We start from the raw sequence: 21,951 nt of genomic DNA, 5'->3' as shown, positions 1-21,951 counted from the left end.
TTAATCATTGAAATATAAGAGTATAGCTAGGATATTTCTTGGAACTGATTATTCTGTTATAATTTTTCTCAGACACCCAAAGTGCACTTTCAGGAAAAAAGTATTGAACTTTTCAAACAAGTATCAAACTTTTCAAAAAAATAAAATATAAGGCAAGGCAAAAGCAGAACTACAGTTTTCAAAAACTCAGTGACTAAAAGTGTGAACCAAGGATAGTATAGTCATCCATGATCTCCTTCAAGTATGAACGCTAAAAGAAACATTTTCAATATAGGGAATTCTGTACCCATGAACCTTTCTTGAGGAATACTAGAGGAAGAGTTTCATCTAACCATGAGATGAGTAAGAAAGTGTCAGTACAAGGACTGACTGTATTTTAATAAATATAAATGTAGACAGAAGATAAAAGGGGTGGAAGACCCATATACAAATACTGTATGTTGTGATTAAGTAGAAGTAATACAGCTTTAGAAAATGGGAGTGGAACAGAGAGTGAAAGAGTAAGATAGAATAAGCTCACTGATTGTTGTGTAGCCAATAGGTGGGAGTTAAAAGATACAATAAAAACTCATATGCCACATAATAAAAGTTAACTAAGAAAAGAAGAGACTAAGGGCATTAGAAAAGATACAAGTACAAAGGTAACCACTAGAACAAAACCACAAACTTTACTACCTACCATTTACTTTTATTTATGTTTTTTAAGAGATGGAGTCTCACTGTATTGCCCAGGCTGGAGTACAATGGTTATTCACAGACACAATCCCACTACTGATTGACCCACTCTGTTTCCAGCCTGGCCCAGCTGACCCCACCTTAGGCAACCTGGTGGTCCTCAGCTCCCAGGAGGTCACCATGTTGATGCCAAACTTAGTGTGGCACCCAATGGGCATTCTGCAGCCCAGAACTCCTGGGCTCAAGTGATAAATAAGTGAGAAGAAAGGAAACACACACGTCACATAGCAAATATATCAAAATTCACAAAATTATAAAATATTAGTAAAAGAGTTGAAACCTAGCATATCAGTCATATCAATTAATGTAAATGGACTCACCTCACCTATTAAAAAAAAAAGATTTTCAATGTGCTCATAAAGCAAGATCCAGCTATGTACTGCAAGAAAGACATACATCTAAATAAAATGATTCAGAAAGGGTAAAAATAAAGGAATGGGAAAAGATATTCAGGCAAATGAAAATAATAAACCAACAGAAACCATACCAATTATAGAATTCAAGCCCAAAAGCATAAAATCCAACAAAGAAAAGCAATTAATGCAACTTTCACAAAGATAAAACACTTAAGAATATCTGTACAACAAATAATATAGAAGCCACCTTTACAAAGGAAAATCTATAAAAGATGCAAGGAGATATAGAGAGATACGAATAATAGGAGATTTTAACTTACTATTTTTTTTTTTTTTTTTTTTTTTTTTGGCAGGGTCTCACTCTTGCCCAGCCTAGAGTGCAGTGGCGTGATCATGGCTCACCACAGTCTTGACCTCCTGGGCTCAGGTGATCCACCTCAGCCTCCTGGGTGGCTGGGACTACAGGCATGTGTCACCACACGCAGCTAATTTTTTGTATTTTTTGCAGAGATGGAGTTTTGCCATGTTGCCGAGGCTAGTCTTGAACTTCTGGGTTCAAGTGATCCACCTGCCTTGGCCTCCCAAAGTGCTGGGATTATGGGCATGAGCCACCACACCCAGCCTAACTCACTATGCTTACTACAGAATAGATCAAGTAGGCAAAAAGTAACAAGAAATAATACCTAAACATAATAATGTAGATATTATGAATATTCATCAAATTCTATTCCTTGATAAAAGAGAATAAGTTTTCTTCCTAAGAATTCATAGACTATTTACAAAACAAGTATGTTACTTGCCAAAATATATCATTAAATTTCACTAAATATTACAAACACTCTCCATCCACAATGTAATAAAACCAGCAATGTTTAACAAGAACCAACATGCCCTTCCTTGTATAAATTTTAAAACTTTTTCTTAAACAACTTTTGGATGAAAGAAGAAATACAACATGAAATTTCTAAGACGTAAGTATAATAAAACACTACATATCAGAATATATGGGATGTATTTAAATAATAATCAGAGGAAAATTGATACCACTAAGCACTTTTACAAGAAAAAAAAATGAAAAAAGAGAACAATTCTAACTCAAAAGCTTTAAAAAATAACAAGAAACTAAACCAAAATAAAGCACAAGGAAAGAAATAATAAAGATAAAACCAGAAATTAATGAGGCAGAGCAGGGATTGGCAAAGTTTTCTCCTAAATGGCTTCAGTGTAAATATTTTAGGTTGATGGACCATATGTTCTCTGCTGCAACTATTTAACTCTGTTGTAGCACAAAAACAGTCATAGACAATACATAAATGAATGGATGTGGCTGTGGTCCAATAAAACTTTATTTACATGGAACTGGAGAACATTATGTTAAGTGAAATAAGCCAGGCACAAAATGACAAACTTCACATGTTCTCACTCATTTGTAGGAAGCTAAAAATTAAAACACTTGAACTCATAGAGATAGTAAATATAATAGTGGTTACCAGAGGCTGTGAAAGGTAATTGACGGTGGCGGGGATGGTTAATGGGTACAAAAATGCAGTCAGATAGAATGAGTGAGATCTAGTATTTGATAGCACAACAGGGTAATTACAGTTAACAGTAATTTATTGTATATTTTAATAAAAATAAATAAATGAGTATAACTAGAATGTTTGTAACACAAGGAAATGATAAATGCTTTAGGTGATGGACACCTCATTTGCCCTGATGTGCTTATTACACATTGTATACCTGTATCAAAATATCTCATGTACAGCCAGGCACGGTGGCTAACGCCTGTAATCCCAGCATTTAGGGAGACTGAGGCAGGCGGTTCACTTGAGGCCAGGAGTTCGAGACCAGCTCGGCAAACACGGCAAAACCCTATCTCTACTAAAAATGCAAAAAAATTTAGCCAGTCGTGGTGACACACACCTCAGGAAGGCTGAGGCATGAGAATCGCTGAAACCCAGGAGGCAGAAGTTTCAGTGAGCTGATCGCGCCCCTGCACTCCAGCCTGGGTGACAAAGCAAGACCCTGTCTTAAAATTTCATGTATCCCATAAATGTATACACCTACTATGTATCCAACAAATTAAAAATTAGCCAGGCGCGGTGGCTCATTCCTGTAATCTCAGCACTTTGGGAGGCTAAGGCAGGCGAATCACGAGGTCAGGTTCAAGTTTGAGACCAACCTGGCCAACGTGGTGAAACCCCGTCTCTACTAAAAATACAAAAATTAGCCGGGTGTGGTGGCACACACCTGTCATCCCAGCTACTTTGGGAGGCTGAGGCAGGAGAATTGCTTGGACCCAAGAGGCAGAGGTTGCACTGAGCCTAGACTGCGCCACTGTACTCCAGCCTGGGCGACAGAGCAAGACTCTGTCTCAAAATAAAAAAATTAAAATTAAAATAAAAAAAGAAATTTCCAAAGCAAAACAAAAAACTTTATTTACAAAAACAGGCAACCAGTCCATAAGCCATAGATTACTGACACCTCAGGTAGAAGACAAAAAACAAAACAAATAAACAAAAAACTGTAGATGTAATTAAGATATCAAATCCAAATGTTTTTGAAACAACAAAATAGACCAGCTTGATCAAAAAAAGAGAGAGAAAACACAAACATACAAAATAAGAAATGGCAGAAGGAAGGAGGGAGAAATTAACCATTTAAACAAGAGAGGGTTTTTTCTTTTTAGTCATAACAGACTACTTTGCAAATTTCTGTGCAAATGAATTTGAAAACTTAGAAAACAATAGATAATATACTAGTTAAATACAGATTGCCAAAAGTGTCCGCCATTGAATTTAGAAATCTGAAGCACACCAGTTTTCATAAAAGAAATAGACAAGGTTATTAAGAAATTACCCTGTAAAAGAGCAAAAGGCCCAGACGACCGGCTAGAATTCTACCAAACCTTCAAAGATCAGATATTCCCAATGCTGTATAAATTATTCCAAAGCACTGAAAATAAAGAAAAATTTTTCTACAGAAAAATGACAAGCCAATATCATCCATGTAAAAAATATTAAGTAAAATATTAGTGAAAAAAATCCAACACTTGGATCCACCCTGAAAATACAAGGTTTTAGCGTTACCAAATCCATTAATATCATATACCATATTAATAGATCTAAGGTTGATAAAAATCATGCAATTATTTATATAGATGTTGAAAAAGCCTTTGACAAAATTCATCTCCCATTCCTGACTAAAACACAACAGGAATTGAGGGACACTTACTTTACATAAGAAAAACAATATTTTTTTAAATCCTCTTTTAAAGTTTCTCACTTTGTCTCTTACATACTGTCACATATCTTAAAATATTCGAAAGTGATTATTTTTAAATTCATTGTTCCAATCTCTGCCTTTTAATTGGAGGGTTTAATCCATTTATTATTAATGTAATTACTAATAAGTCAGGATTCACATCAGTCATTTTGCTGCCATTTTCTACATTTCTTGTAGCTTTTTATTCCTCTATTCCTCACTTACTGCCTTCTCTTGTGTTAAGTAGGTATTTTAATATCCTTGTAGTTTCTTTGGAGGCTTTTTCTTTGTGGTTTACCTGATGATTATAAATCTTAATTTATAACCATTTAGTTTGTTTTAATATCAATTTAACAACAATAGTATATAAAACCTTTGCTCCTGTATTGCTCCATTCCTCTCTCTAGATCCTTTGTGTTGTTATAAATTATATCTTTATACATACACATTTGTGTGTAACAAATTAAAACCTTAAACATTATATTGGTCTGACCTCGCATTCTTATAAAGAAATACCTGAGACTGGGTATTTATAAAGAAAAGAGGTTTAATTGGCTCACTCTTCCTCAGACTGTACAGGAGGCATGATGCTAGCATCTGCTCAGTTTCTGGGGAGGCCTCAGGAAACTTACAATCATGGCAGAAGGCAAAGGGGGGGCCAGTACTTCACATGGTCAGAGCAGGAGGAATAGAGGGGTTTGGGAGGAGGTGCCACACACTTTTAAACCACCAGATCTCATGAGAACTTACTTGCTATCACAAGAACAGCACCAAGGGGACAGTGCTAGGCCATTCATGAGAAACCACTCCTACGATCCAATCACCTCCCACCAGGTCCCACCTCCAACTCTGGGGATTACAATTTGACATATGTCAAATTTGATTTGGTGAGGACACAGATCTAAACCATGTCAGACAGTATATAAACAAAATGGATGATCCTAGGACTAAATTAAAAATAATTAGATTAGGTACAGAGGTACAGCCCTAAACTAGTTCTTATATTTCAAATAAGTCAACTTCTCTAGTTGCCTCAATTTTCTCATTTGTATTAGATTATCCTTTCCAAGGTCTGAAATTATTTGTTGTAGAACAAATAAACCTTGTATTGCAGTAAATATATCTACTTTGATATTTACAGCTAGAAATTAACTACAATATTGGTTGGTTTCCTGCTATTATAATGAACCAGTATTGAATTCATACATAAGAAACTCCAAATGAAATACTATCTTGTTAAAAGTTGTTAAATTTTGGCATGATTTTATTTGATTCATGTCTAAGCAGTTTTCCTTTAAGTTGGAACAAACCAAAAATACTCATCTATTCAGAATCCTGGTATGTGCCTATAAACAATATAATGGATGAAAATTTTCAGTGTTTACAAAACAAAGAAATTGTCAACAGAATGCCTGGCAGTAGACTTACCAGGAAAAAAAAATTACAGCCTATAATTCATGAAGATTGGCTCAAAACAAACTGTCCCTGCCAACAGAAAATCTGACAATTATTCTGTTGTCTAATTTGGCTCAGCCTAAGTTGACCTTGTTTATTCATCTCAGTCTTTTAATTCTTGTTAACTTGGCATGAGAGGAGAACATATGGCGTATGTCTAGGAAGTCCATTTCTGTATCTTAAACTGAAATAAATGTAGAATATACTAAGCATTTCCAGTGTGTTGAGCTCTTAAGGTAGCTTTAATGTATATTACATAAAACTGTAAGTTCACATTGTGCCCACTAGGTGCTTTATGTTTGCTGCCTATAAAACCAGAAACTCACTAGAGATATCCTTTTCCAAGCCTTGGTATATGATTAAATGTGTCTAATTTTAAACATCTTTTCAAAGAAGACAATCTTAAACTCTTCTAAAACATAAAAATGAAAAGGTATAATCAATTTGGCAATCTAAAGATGTTTTTCACGTTTTCAATGACTCTATAGCTATTTTTAAGAAAACTGATAATGTGAGAAAGACAATGGGAGTTGAAGAACAAAAAGATTTCCATTTTCTCTCCAGCTTAATCTGGCCTATTTTCTTAGTTTCTTTTTCTGATCCACTAAAGCTTATTGAGAAGGAGAAGTTATATTTTATTGTGGCTTTAATATGTCTCAAGAAAAGCTGGAAGGAAATGAGTTGCTTTATAGATGTACAGCTCTTTTATGGAACTGCAGTTAGTTCTCCAGTACCAGAACTAGACAAATGAAAACCTTAGAAAATCTAAAGCACCAAATTTTATGTATTTTAAGAAGTGTTTTCACTTGGAATGTTTCATTTTATTTTTAGTAACTAAGTCAAATGAGGTATAATTTCATGTATAAAGCCTTATCTATATTATATGTTTTGAAATCCTTAACCTTTTTTAGTGGACTTCATGTGACACTTACTATTTGCATAGTACTTTTATCCCACAAAGCTCAGAGCATTCAAACTTCATAAGTTGCATTCCAAGATACAATTTTTTAGCTATAGGAGTTCGTATTTACCCAAATATTCATTATCTGAGACCCTGTAGTTATGAGTTTACATAGAACAATAGTTCTTATAATATGAAATATTTAATAATAAGTTAACTACTTGTAAACTCAGTCCTCTCCCCATTCAAATATCCCTCCCCAGTGAAGACTAGCATTTATCTCCACCTATGAAATATTAGTTTATCAGTATTTTCACTGACTGTCAGCTCTTTAAATACCCAACACAGCAATACAAACATATTTTAAAACTACTAAAATTCTTGCAAAAACAATATTTCATGAAGTCAATGAAAGAGATGTTAAGAGAAATGTTCAGATCTCGTGTAAAACTACTGGTAAATGAGGAAAAGGCACTGAGACCAATTAACTTAAAAAGAGAAATTCAACAATAATAATAAAACTGCAGATGAATTTATCAAAGTATTAATAGAATCCCTCAGAAAAATTAAGTCCTCGAATATTTTTTGAAAAAAATGGCCCTCTTTCTGAACTTGTATGCTGTGCAAGTTGAATATGAAGTCAAACATGCCATATCATACTGTAAGACAATGTGGTCTGAAAAAGTAGAACTATTTCCCACTCTCCAAATCAAACTGACTCTCTGTTCCATCTAAGAATTTATGCACAGATGGCTGGGCACAGCAGCTCACGCCTATAATCCCAGCATTTTGGGAGGCTGAGGCAGGCAGATCACTTGAGGTCAGGAGTTCAAGACCAGCCTGGCCAACATGGTGAAACCCCATCTCTACTAAAAATAAAAATACAAAAATTAGCCAAGTGTGGTGGTACACGCCTGTAGTCCCAGCTACTCAGGAGGCTGAGGCAGGAGAACCGCTTGAACACAGGAGGCGGAGGTTGCAGTGAATCAAGATCATGCCATTGCATTCCAGCCTGGGCAACAGTGCAAGACTCCATGTCCAAAAAAAAAGAAAAAAAATGAATTTATGAACAGTTGAAATTATAACATAATATTTTATTAATACAACATAAAATAAGCTTATCTATATATTTTTACCTCTTATTTTTAGTCAGATTATATTGTCACCATTTACTATGATTTTCAACCCCATTTTAAATTGATTCACTTTAGGGACTTTTTAAATTTTACTTTCTGAAAGCAGTTTTCCTCAGATATGGACCTCCTGCAGCTTTGTTAGTGAATAATGAAATATTGAAATATGTGTTTCAAAATCATGAAATGCTACTATTGCAGAACAGCCAGAAATGTCTATCTGCTTTTACTATTTTTCACTATTTCTTTGAGTCTATTTATTATCTCTGTGCCATATTCTTTGAATCTAGGTTCACATACCTTTCTGGGTCAAAGAGGAGTTACAAAAAGGTTAAGAAATTAAAACTTTTAGAGAGGGAATTATGGAAAGTGAAAAGCAACATAAGGAATATGGTGTCATGTATATATACATGCAAAAATTATAAGTAAATAATAGATGCTTTTGTCTTGCTGTTTCATGCACAACTGAAAATAGAGCTAGACAAGGGTACTGAACTGCCTTCTGCAGATATGACAGAGCCCCAGAAAATTCCTTAAGTATGCCCTGACACACTTTCACACCATCATGTAATACTTTCCTTACAGACCATATCTATTAACTATGGTTCAAGGTACATCAAGCTTTGTATGCTTCCTCCCAGAGATACACTGCATATCTGGAACAAGGAAGAAGAGAACATGTCATCTGCAAATCCCCTATATTTATATATTTTTATTATTTTGTTTCCTTACTTATGGTTCTATAAGCAAATTTGGGGAAATTGTTGCTTTGTGTCCCAAGTAATATATAGTAGATGGTACTGTGGGCTTCTTATTACATCACAACATGAGGTATATAGTGTCTTTCAGGGAAACAAAGACTGATTAATGGAATTCTCCATTATAAACTTCCCCATCAACCTTTCACCTGATGTTTTTGAAATCACTGATAAACATTGCCTAGATTATTTTATTAGGGGTTGTGAAATGATGATTTTCTAATTTTGTAACTCCTTCTGCATTTGCAAGTTTGAGTACTTCTATACATAATAAAAGTTTCCTTATCAACGATTCCGTTACCTCGAAAGGCAGAGTAAATGCTTGATAACCTCCCTAGATTTATCAGTTTTTAGGATAATAAATTAACCCAGCAACCCCCAGTAGTGGCCACTATTTTGGGTAGTAGGGGAGGGGAGATTCATACGGATTTTTAAATATCATTTGATGTGTTTTAATCAATTGTGGTCAATATTCTTTGTGATGGTCAAATTTGTAAATCAGCATCAATCTTTCAGAAACTAATTTTAGCAACATATAACAAAAGCCTAAAAATGCTATAACTTTAAATTTCATTTTTGTAACATAAACATAAAAATGTTAATCGCATTGTTGTTACATAAGTGAATGACCTAAAAATATATATGGGGAATTAATGACTCAATTACAGTATATCTAAATAACAGATACTATATACTCACTTAAAATCATGATTATCAGGTTCTGGTTCCAGGTAAGATGGAGTAAGCACATTCCTCCTGTCTCACCCATTGAATGCAGCAAAAATCCTAGGTAGAATATATTGGAGCAGCTGTTTGGGGACTCTGAAAAGTAAATAATACAGAAGAAATGAGGAAGAAGAAAAGAACTTGAGGTGCCTCTGAATCTGTGGCGAGTTTACTAATGTCTTTTCCTTTAGTTCACCACCAGTTGGGCCTAGAGTCAAGTGCAACCATGGAGGTACATGGAAGCATAAGGTAACTAAAGATGCAGCTTCCTGGATCCAGAAAGCACCAAAGGAGATTGCAGACATGAAAGCTTGTGAAAACAACCCCATTAAATTGTTTATAAACTCCGGGGCTTACCCCAAGGTATGCATGTGTGGATCTGATTCTAACCAGTATATAAAAGACTTTGAGATCTAAACTGATAGATAAACTATCATCCAGGTTATATGTTTGCTGCTGCATGGTACACACACTGACAGCACTGCAAATATCACCAAATAGCACAACAAACAGCCCTGCAAAGAGGCTTTGAAAAGTAAACTGACATACCATAGCTCACAAAGGAACACTGTAACTTGAAGCTAAACATCATAAGTGCTTGCTAAAACAAAAATAACATTCATCACAGAATTTTAACAAGACCAAGTCTTAAAACATTCAAAATGTCCAGGATACCAAAAATTACTTGATATATAAAGCAGCAAGAAAATCTCAACTCACATGAGAAAAGACTATCAAAAGACAATAACGCTGAGATGACAAATGTTGGAATTATCTGACAAACTTTAAGGAGCTCCAACAATCATTAAAATTACTGAAACCAGCCAGGCATGGTGGCATGCAGCTGTAGTCCCAGCTACTTGGGAGACTGAGGCAGGAAGATCACTTGAGCCCAGGAGTTGGAGGGTAGCCTAGGCAACTAGTGAGACCTCATCTCTTTAAAAAAACAACCACCACCACCACCAACAAAAAAAACAAGTATCGAAAAGAAACAGAAGGTACAAAGAAGAAACAAAGAATTCAAAAGTAAATTAACCAAAAAAAAAAAAAAAAAAAAAAGGTTTTTTTGAGACAGGGTCTCATTCTCTCTCACAGGTTAGATTGCAATGGAGCAATCACAGCTCACTGCAGTCTTAACCTCCTGGGCTCAAGCGATCCTCCCGCCTCAGCCACCCAAGGAGCTGGGACTACAGGTGCATGCCACCATGCTCTGCTAATTTTTGCTTTTTTTTTTTTTTTTTTTTTTTTTTTGGAGAGATGAGGTTTTACCATGTTTGGTCTTGAACTCCTGAACTCAAATGATCCAACCACCTCAGCCTGCCAGAGTGCTGGGATTATAGGCATGAGCCACCATGCCTGGCCCCCACAAAATTTTTTAACTCATTGATAGGTTTGATAATAGCAGAATAGAGGTAACACAGGAAAGTCAATGAACTTGAAGACAGGTCAATCAAAAGCATCCACTGAACGACAGAGAAAACATATTTTAAAAAAAAAAAAAAAAATGAACTGAGGGGCCTGTGAGGCAATGCCAAAAGGTCTAACATTCATGACATCAGAGCCCTAGAAGGAGAGGATAAAGAACGCAATGCTGAAAAAATATATATACAAAGAATACCTGAAAACTTCAAATTTGGTGAAGGAAAACTAAGTAAATATGTTTCCAGTAGATTTGTTATTAAAGAATTACTAAAGGAAGTTCTTGAGACATAAGGTAAATGGTACCAGAGGGAAACTTGGGACACTAGGAAAGAAGGAAAAGATGATAAAAGTCAATTTATCAAGGAAGCATAACAATTCTAAATGTGTTTGCATCTGACAATAGAATGACATAATATATAAGAAAAAATAATAGAGATCACAATGGGAACAGACAAATCTACATTTGCATTTGTAGACTGCATCAGTCCTTTCTCAACAACTGATAGAACTAGTGACAGAAAATCATTCCACCCAACAACAGTAGAACACATATCCTTTTGCAGTGTATGTGAACATTTACCAAGACGGACCATATCCTGGGTCATAAAACAAACTTAAAAGAATACACAAAGTATGTCCTCTGACCATAATGGGAATGGATTAGAAATAAATAACAGAAATAGAGAAAATTCTCCAAACACTTAGAAATTAACACACTTCTAAATAATCCCCAGGTCAAAGAGGTGGTCTTAATGAAATCAGAAAAGATTATAAACTGAAAAAAAAAATCACAATTTAAAATAAGAATTTTATTCAATTAAATGCTTATATTAGAAAAGAAGAAATGCCTCAGTCAACAATCTAAACTTCCATCTAAAGGAACTAGAGGAAGAAAAGCAAAGTAAACTCAAAGGAAGCAGAAGAAAGGAAATAATAAAGAGCATATATTATTGAAGTTGAAAACAGAAAAATTAACGAAGTCAAAAGCCTGTTTGAAAGGATCAACAACACTGATAAAACTCTAGTCAGACAAAGAGAAAAAGAAGACATAGATTATTGATATCAGGAATGAAAGAGGGTATATTATCTTAAACTTTACCGACATTAAGTAGATAAAAAATAATGTCATGAACTACTGTATGCAAATAAGCTTAACAACATAGTTTGAATGGAATAATACCTTGAAAGCCACAAACTACCAAACTGGCAGAAAATGAAAGAGATCATCTGAATCCTATGGCTATTAAAGGAATTAAATTTGTAGTTTAAAACAAAACAAAAAACTCTGTAAAAGATATCTCTAGGTCCCTATGGTTTCACTGGTGAATTCGTTGAGAGAAAAATATACTATCAATTGTGCACAGTTCTCTCAGAAAATATAAGATGATGACTCAACACACCCCAGCTCATTTTGAGGCTACTACCCAAAGATAGTACAAAAAAAGATATAAAGCAGTTCCATAGAATTTTTTAAAAAAGAAAAAAAAAAGATAATACAAAAAAACTATAGACTACTGTCTCTCATAAATATAGAAGTAAAAATCCTCAACAAGAATTAAGAATTTAGCAATATATAAAAATAATAATATACCAGAATTAAGTGGGATTTATCTTGGGAAGGCACAGCTTATTCAATATTCAAAAATTAATGGAATCCACAATTTTAAAAGTATAAATAAGAAAAATCAACTGATCAAATCAACTGGTATAAAAAGCATGTCCGACAAAATTCCATACCCATTCATGATTAAAAAAAAAAAAAACAGAAAACTAGGAGTAGAAGGGGGCTTCCTCAAACTATAGAGAGTTTCTACCAAGAAGGAAAAAAAGAATACTACAGCTATTATCCTACTTGATAGAGAAAGACTGAATGTTTTCCTTGTAAGATTGGAAACATGGTAAAAATGTCCACTCTTACCACTCTTATGCAACACTGCACTAAACAAGAAATGAAACCATCCCTTTTTGCAGACAAAATGGTTCCTACAACTAGTAAGTGCATTTAGCAAGATCACAAGATACATGGTCAACACATAAAACTCAATTGTATTTCTTTTTTTTTTTTCTTTTTTTTTTTTTTGAGACGGAATCTCACTCTGTCACCCAGGCTAGAGTGCAATGGCACGAACTTGGCTCACTGCAATCTCCACCTCCCTGGTTCAAGCAATTCCCCTGCCTCAGCCTCCCTAGTAGGTGGGATTACAGGCGCATGCCACCATACCCATCTAATTTTTTTGTATTTTTAATAGAGATGGGGTTTTACCATGTTGGCCAGACTGGTCTCGAACTCCTGACCTCAGGCAATCTGCCTGCCTCGGCTTCCCAAAGTGCTGGGATTACAGGTGTGAACCACCGCCCCAGCCCAATTGTATTTCTATATACTAGTAATGTACAACTGAAAACCAAAAAAGCTTTTTAAATTACAGTAGCTCCAAAATAAATGAAATACTATAAGTCTAACAAAACATTCCATCTGTATGCTAAAAACTTAAGAAGATTAAAATAAATGGGCCGGGCATGGTGGCTCATGCCTGTAATTCCAGCACTTTGGGAGGCCAAGGTGGGCGGATCACCTGAGGTCCTCAGGAGTTCGAGACCAGCCTGGGCAACATGGTGAAACCCTGTCTCTATTAAAAATAAAAAATAAAAAAATTAGCCAGATGCGGTGGCATGTGCCTGTAGTCCCAGCTACTCAGGAGGCTGAGGCAGGAGAATCGCTGGAATCCAGGGGGCAGAGGTTGCAGTGAGGCAAGATCCTGCCACTGCACTCCAGCCTTAGCGACAGAGTGAGACTCTGTCAAATAAATAAATAAACAAATAAATGGAGAGATGTGTTTATGGTTTGAAGACTCAATATAGTAAAGATGTCAGCTGTCTCCTGACTGATCTAAAGATTTCTGATTAATCTAAAGATTTGATAAAATTCTGATCAAAATCCCAGAAGAATTTTTTAAAGATATCAACAAGCTGATTCTAAAATTTATACAAAGAGACAAGCTAGAATAACAAGAAACATTTTGAAAAAGGGAAATAATGTTGGTAGAATCAAACATGATCTTAGGACTTTTGCTAAAGCAGGAGCTGACAAACATTTTCTGTGAAGGGTCATTTAGTAAAGATTTTTGATTTTGCAGGTCACATAGTGTGTCACAACTACTTAACTCTGTCATCATAGCAAGGAAGCAGCCATAGATAATATAAAATGAATATATTCCATTAAAACGTTATTTAATAAAATATGTATGAACTGGATTTGGCCTAGGGACTATGGTTTGCCATCCCCAAAGCTATAACTAATCAAGAAATTATGGTATTAGTAAAAGGACAGACACACAGATTAATGAAATAGAACATATAACCCAGAAATAGACCCATATAAATATGCCCAGCTGATTTTTGACAAAAGTACAAAGGTAATTCAATGGAGAAAGGATAGTTTTTCAACAAATGGTATTGGCGCAATGGACATCTATAAACACACAGACACACAAAGAATCTCAAACTAAACCTCATACATTACTCTCAAAAATTAACTAAAAATAAATCATAGATCTAAATATAAAATGTAAAACTATCAAAGTTTTAGAAGAAAGCATAGGAGGAAATATTTGTGACCTGGGATTAACAAAGAATTCTCCAACTAGACACCAAAAGCATGATCCATTTTTTAAAAATTGGTAACTTCATCAACTGTTGTTCCTCAAAAGGCACTGTTAGGACCCTGAAAAGACAAGCTGTATGATGGGAGCAAATATTTGCAAGTCACATATCCAGCAAAGGAGTTGTATCCAGAATATATAAAGAACTCTCAAAGCTCAACAGTAAGAAAACAAATAGCCCAATTACAGTGGTCAAAAGACTTGGATGGACATTTCAATAAGGAGATATATGAATAGCAAACAAATAAATTTAATATCATTAGCTATTTGGGAAACTGAAATTAAAACCATGATGAGATACCTCTGTATACCTATTAGAATGTCAATAATTTTTAAAAATACTGACAATTTCAAGTGCTGGTGAGGATGATGCAAAGTAACTGAACTCTCATTCATTGTTGCATGAGGTGTAATATAAAATGGTACAACTCTTCTGGGAAACAGTTTTGCAGTTTCTTATAAAGTTAAACATGTATTTACCATATGATTCAACAATCCCATTAAGTATTTACACTAGAAAAGTAAAATCAGGTTCACAAAACAACCTGTACATGAATGCTTGTAGCAGTTTTATTCATAATTTTCAAAAACTGAGAAAAATGCCCTTCAACAGGTGAATAAACTGGTACACGCATCTGTAATGGAAGACGGCTCAGCAATAAAAAGCAGTGAACCACTGATATACATTTAACAACTTGGATGAATATCAAGGCATTATACTGAATGACAGAAGCCAGTCACAAAAGTTTATATGGTGTAATTCCAATTATATGACATTCATAAAGTCAAAACTATAGTTATGAAGAACATTTCTGTGGTTGCCAGGGTGTATAGGTTGAGGGGGGTGTGACTATAAAGTATATAAGGGAGGTTTTTTTGGCATGATGAAACTGTTCTATATTCTGTTTGTAATAGTAATAACAAGAATCTAAACATCTGTTAACATTCACAAAACTCAATACCTTAAGAAAGTCAATTTTAACATATAAACAGTAAAAATTTTAAAACAAAAAATATATAAGTGAAAGATGATGACATGAAATTTCACAAGACCATATTACCTCAGTTTTATTTTTTAAAAGATACACAATAATAAGTAGTGGAGCTAAATATCCAGAGAAGAGTTCTGGATATTTACATTATTCTTTTTCTGTGTTTTGGCGGGGGGGTTTCTATATCAAAAGTGAATTACTTTTACAAGTTTATAAACCTTTATCATTCATTTTAATTTTGTAATAACCATGAGTTCAGAGCATCACATTTGGTTTCCATGATTGTTTTTCTTAAAACTTCATATGTAAAATACATTATTCGTATGTTAAAGTTTAATTTAGCTGCTCTTTGAAATGTCCTGTAAAATATTTAATGGTGGAAAAATTAAAAGTGCCTTTCTGTGTTTTTAAATATAATGGTATTTAAATGATTACTATATTGTTGAAAGTTTCCAAAGAAATTTTTTAATTACATTTTTTAACCCAGAAATTTTAAAATATTTTAATGCTTTAAAATCTATAACTTATACTTAATCTTAAAATTTTCTTTTTTAATCCTTTTTCCAATTAAAAACACCCATATACTGCAGACAAATAATTGACAGAAGGAATGAACTTGAAAAAGACATCTGTTCTGGATTTTTGATGACTAATACCTGTAATGCAGAAGGTAATGGTATTGAAGAAACCTAAGTATTCAAAGTGTAACAGAAAAACTATGTTATAGCTTGTAAGAACTTTCAGTAAATTAATAAAAATAAGAAAACTCTGAGCATTTCTACTTGGTATAAGACTGCTTGTGACTGATACAAAATACCAAGTTGCCTGATTATTACAAAGGTGAAATTTCAATGATCATACAAATAAATATATATAAATTTGGAGATCTTGTTAAAAAATTGATTCTGATTCAGCAGATCTGGGCTGGAGCCTATGGCTCTGCATTTCTAATAAGCTCTCAAGTGATATGCTGCTAGTATATACTATAGTATATACTATACATAGTAAATACTGTAACACAAGGTAGCCATACACATATGTATGAAAATGATTGGTACTTTCATACTATGTTAAGGTTTGCTTTTTTATTTCTCTGGAGTTTTCAGCATTTTAACTTATTTGTTATTGTTTTCAGCATTTCTGTTTTTAGTGTTGTAAAAACTTTTTCTTAAGGTCCTTTATTAGATTTTTAATATAATGTTTTAATCTTTTACTTTAGACGGAGAACTGAGAGAAGACTGCAGAGAACAGGTAAAACACTTTCCCTGTTTATTACTAGACATTTAAATTCTAAGAGAAAAGCATAATGTATATGATCATTTTGAACTCAAGAAATGCTATCTATTGGTCTACATTAACTGGACTACATTAACTACATTAACTGGTCTATATTAACTACACTAACAGCTTCTAAAAAACTATTCAGCTTTTCAGTATTCTCAAGTTGTAATTATTATTTAAAAGCTATTTTAAAATAAAACTGTGCATAACAGAATATGTACAAAATGAAATTACACATCTTCAAGTTGACTCAGAATAATTCAGTAGGGAGAAAGTAGAAGGGATATAGGTGAATTAAGAGTAACCAGGAGTTGGCCAGGCGCGATGGCTCACGCCTGTAATCCCAGGACTTAAGGAGCCCAAGGCAGGCAGATCACTTGAGGTCAGGAGTTTGAGACTAGTCTGGCCAACATGGCAAAACCCCATCTCTACTAAAAATACAAAAATTAGCAAGGTGTCACGGTTGCACTTGTAATCCCAGCTGCTTGGGAGGCTGAGGCATTAGAATTACTTGAACCTGGGAGGCAGAAATTGCAGTGAGCCAAGATCATGCCACTGCACTCCAGTCTGGGTGACAGAGCAAGACTCTGTGTCACAGAAAAAAAAAAAAAAAAAAGATTAGTCAGGAGTTGATAACTGATGAAACTGGGTAGCGGGTAATACAGCAGTTTGCAAATGTCATTCTCTCTTTGTTATATGTTTGAAATTATCCAAAGTAAAAAATTTAAAAATAAAAGGTATATAATAATGATTAAATTATTCAATATATTTTATTACTTACATATAATTTTTATAAATAATGCATGTAAAATAGCACATCTGACAGGTAGTTCTGAACCCCTCTCCGTTTCTGTCCCTGATATCACATCTCAGTTCATTTTGAGAGGAAATAGCAATTCCCTGTTATACCAATTTCAGAAAGGCTAGGATTGTAGATATATAGGAAAGATGGCTGAATAGGAACAGCTCCAGTCTCCAGCTCCCAGCACGAGCGACACAGAAGACAGGTGATTTCTGCATTTTCAACTGAGGTACTGGGTTCATCTCACTAGGGAGTGCTGGACAATCGGTACTGGTCAGCTGCTGCAGCCCGACCAGCGAGAGATGAAGCAGGGCAAGGCATCGCCTCACCTGGGAAGCGCAAGGGGGAAGGGAATCCCTTTTCCTAGGCAGGGGAACTGAGACACACAACACCTGGAAAATCGGGTAACTCCCACCCCAATACTGCGCTTTACCAAGAGTCTTAGCAAACGGGCACACCAGGAGATTATATCCTACACCTGGCCGGGAGGGTCCCACGCCCACAGAGCCTCCCTCATTGCTAGCACAGCAGTCTGAGATCTAACAGCAAGGCAGCAGCGAGGCTGGGGGAGGGGTGCCCGCCATTGCTGAGGCTTAAGTAGGTAAACAAAGCTGCTGGGAAGCTCAAACTGGGTGGAGCTCACAGCAGCTCAAGGAGGCCTGCCTGTCTCTGTAGACTCCATCTCTGGGGACAGGGCAGAGCTAAACAACAACAACAACAACAACAAAAAGCAGCAGAAGCCTCTGCAGATGTAAACGACTCTGTCTGACAGCTTTGAAGAGAGCAGTGGATCTCCCAACATGGAGGTTGAGATCTGAGAACGGACAGACTGCCTGCTCAAGTGGGTCCCTGACCCCTGAGTAGCCTAACTGGGAGACATCCCCCACTAGGGGCAGACCGACACCCCACACCTCACACAGTGGAGTACACCCCTGAGAGGAAGCTTCCAAAGCAAGAATCACACAGGTACACTCGCTGTTCAGCAATATTCTATCTTCTGCAGCCTCTGCTGCTGATACCCAGGCAAACAGGGTCTGGAGTGGACCTCAAGCAATCTCCAACAGACCTACAGCTGAGGGTCCTGACTGTTAGAAGGAAAACTAACAAACAGGAAGGATACCCACACCAAAACCCCATCAGTACGTCACCATCATCAAAGACCAGAGGCAGATAAAACCACAAAGATGGGGAAAAAGCAGGGCAGAAAAGCTGGAAATTCAAAAAATAAGAGCACATCTCCCCCTGCAAAGGAACGCAGCTCATCGCTAGCAATGGATCAAAGTTGGATGGAGAATGACTTTGACGAGATGAGAGAAGAAGGCTTCAGTCCATCGAACTTTTCAGAGCTAAAGGAGGAATTACGTACCCAGCGCAAAGAAACTAAAAATCTTGAAAAAAGAGTGGAAGAATTGATAACTAGAATAATTAATGCAGAGAAGGCCATAAATGAACTGACAGATGAAAACCATGACACGAGAAATACGTGACAAATGCACAAGCTTCAGTAACCGACTCGATCAACTGGAAGAAAGAGTTTCAGCGATTGAGGATCAAATGAATGAAATGAAGTGAGAAGAGAAACCCAAAGAAAAAAGAAGAAAAAGAAATGAACAAAGCCTGCAAGAAGTATGGGATTATGTAAAAAGACCAAATCTACGTCTGATTGGGGTGCCTGAAAGTGAGGGGGAAAATGGAACCAAGTTGGAAAACACTCTTCAGGATATCATCCAGGAGAACTTCCCCAACCTAGCAAGGCAGGCCAACATTCAAATTCAGGAAATACAGAGAACGCCACAAAGATACTCCTCAAGAAGAGCAACTCCAAGACACATAATTGCCAGATTCACCAAAGTTGAAATGAAGGAAAAAATCTTAAGGGCAGCCAGAGAGAAAGGTCGGGTTACACACAAAGGGAAGCCCATCAGACTAACAGCAGATCTCTCAGCAGAAACTCTCCAAGCCAGAAGAGAGTTGGGGCCAATATTCAACATTCTTAAAGAAAAGAATTTTCAACCCAGAATTTCATATCCAGCCAAACTAAGTTTCATAAGTGAAGGAGAAATAAAATCCTTTACAGATAAGCAAATTCTTAGAGATTTTGTCACCACCAGGCCTGCCTTACAAGAGACTCTGAAGGAAGCACTAAACATGGAAAGGAACAACCGGTACCAGCCATTGCAAAAACATGCCAAAATGTAAAGACCATCGATACTAGGAAGAAACTGCATCAACTAACAAGCAAAATAGCCAGTTAATATCATAATGACAGGATCAAGTTCACACATAACAATATTAACTTTAAACGTAAATGGACTAAATGTTCTAATTAAAAGACACAGACTGGCAAACTGGATAAGAGTCAAGACCCATCAGTTTGCTGTATTCCGGAGACCCATCTCACATGCAGAGACACACGTAGGCTCAAAATAAAGGGATGGAGGAAGATCTACCAAGCAAATAGAGAACAGAAAAAAGCAGGGGTTGCAATACTAGTCTCTGATAAAACAGACTTTAAACCATCAAAGATCAAAAGAGACAAAGAAGGCCATTACATAATGGTAAAGGGATCCATTCATCAGGAAGAGCTAACTATCCTAAACATATATGTACCCAATACAGGAGCACCCAGATTCATAAAGCAAGTCCTTAGAGACTTACAAAGAGACTTAGACTCCCATACAATAATCATGGGAGACTTCAACACCCCACTGTCAACATTAGACAGATCAATGAGACAGAAAGTTAACAAGGATATCCAGGAATTGAACTCATCTCTGCAGCAAGCAGACCTAATAGACATCTACAGAACTCTCCACCCCAAGTCAACAGAATATACATTCTTCTCAGCACCACATCACACTTATTCCAAAATTGACCACATAATTGGAAGTAAAGCACTCCTCAGCAAATGTACAAGAACAGAAATTATAACAAACTGTCTCTCAGACCACAGTGCAATCAAACTAAAACTCAGGACTAAGAAACTCAATCAAAACCGCTCAACTACATGGAAACTGAATAACCTGCTCCTGAATGACTACTGGGTACATAACAAAATGAAGGCAGAAATAAAGATGTTCTTTGAAACCAATGAGAACAAAGATACAACATACCAGAATCTCTGGGACACATTTAAAGCAGTGTGTAGAGGGAAATTTATAGCACTAAATGCCCACAAGAGAAAGCAGGAAAGATCTAAAATTGACACCCTAACATCACAATTAAAAGAACTAGAGAAGCAAGAGCAAACACATTCAAAAGCTAGCAGAAGGCAAGAAATAACTAAGATCAGAGCAGAACTGAAGGAGATAGAGACACAAAAAAAACTCCAAAAAAATCAATGAATCCAGGAGTTGGTTTTTTGAAAAGATGAACAAAATTGATAGACCGCTAGCAAGACTAATAAAGAAGAAAAGAGAGAAGAATCAAATAGACGCAATAAAAAATGATGAAGGGGATATCACTACCGACCCCACAGAAATACAAACTACCATCAGAGAATACTATAAACACCTCTACGCAAATAAACTAGAAAATCTAGAAGAAATGGATAATTTCCTGGACACATACACTCTCCCAAGATTAAACCAGGAAGAAGCTGAATACCTGAATACACCAATAGCAGGCTCTGAAATTGAGGCAATAATTAATAGCCTACCAACCAAAAAAAGTCCAGGACCAGATGGATTCACAGCTGAATTCTACCAGAGGTACAAGGAGGAGCTGGTACCATTCCTTCTGAAACTACTCCAATCAATAGGAAAAACAGGGAATCCTCCCTAACTCATTTTATGAGACCAACATCATCCTGATACCAAAGCCTGGCAGAGACACAACAAAAAAAGAGTATTTTAGACCAATATCTCTGATGAACATCAATGCAAAAATCCTCAATAGAATACTGGCAAACCGAATCCAGCAGCACATCAAAAAGCTTATCCACCATGATCAAGTGGGCATCCCTGGGATGCAAGGCTGGTTCAACATGCGCAAATCAATAAAAGTAATCCAGCATATAAACAGAACCAAAGACAAAAACCACATGATTATCTCAATAGATGCAGAAAAGGCCTTTGACAAAATTCAACAGCCCTTCATGCTAAAAACGCTCAATAAATTCGGTATTGATGGAACGTATCTCAAAATCATAAGAGCTATTTATGACAAACCCACAGCCAATATCATACTGAATGGGCAAAAACTGGAAAAATTCCCTTTGAAAACTGGCACAAGACAGGGATGCCCTCTCTCACCACTCCTATTTAACATAGTGTTGGAAGTTGTGGCTAGGGCAATCAGGCAAGAGAAAGAAATAAAGGGTATTCAATTAGGAAAAGAAGAAGTCAAATTGTCCCTGTTTGCAGATGACATGATTGTATATTTAGAAAACCCCATTGTCTCAGCCCCAAATCTCCTTAAGCTGATAAGAAACTTCAGCAAAGTCTCAGGATACAAAATTAATGTGAA

At 35.8% G+C, this 21,951-nt stretch overlaps 1 protein-coding gene across 2 annotated transcripts in view; it reads left to right on the top strand.

The window, feature by feature from the left end:
* Positions 1-21,951, top strand: part of WDPCP (WD repeat containing planar cell polarity effector) — a 491,319-nt gene that overhangs the window by 437,855 nt on the left and 31,513 nt on the right. For both annotated transcript variants that reach the window (XM_007970462.3, XM_038007022.2), the window contains 2 exons: positions 15,992-16,071; positions 16,621-16,652. In XM_007970462.3, coding sequence (XP_007968653.1) covers positions 15,992-16,071; positions 16,621-16,652 — 112 coding nt within the window. The remainder of the gene's footprint in view (positions 1-15,991; positions 16,072-16,620; positions 16,653-21,951) is intronic.

The sequence above is a fragment of the Chlorocebus sabaeus genome, chromosome 14, assembly GCF_047675955.1.
Source record: "Chlorocebus sabaeus isolate Y175 chromosome 14, mChlSab1.0.hap1, whole genome shotgun sequence".
Classification (NCBI taxonomy): domain Eukaryota; kingdom Metazoa; phylum Chordata; class Mammalia; order Primates; family Cercopithecidae; genus Chlorocebus; species Chlorocebus sabaeus.
The sequence above is the reverse complement of the archived record's forward strand: the minus strand, read 5'-3'. Positions and strand labels throughout refer to the sequence as shown.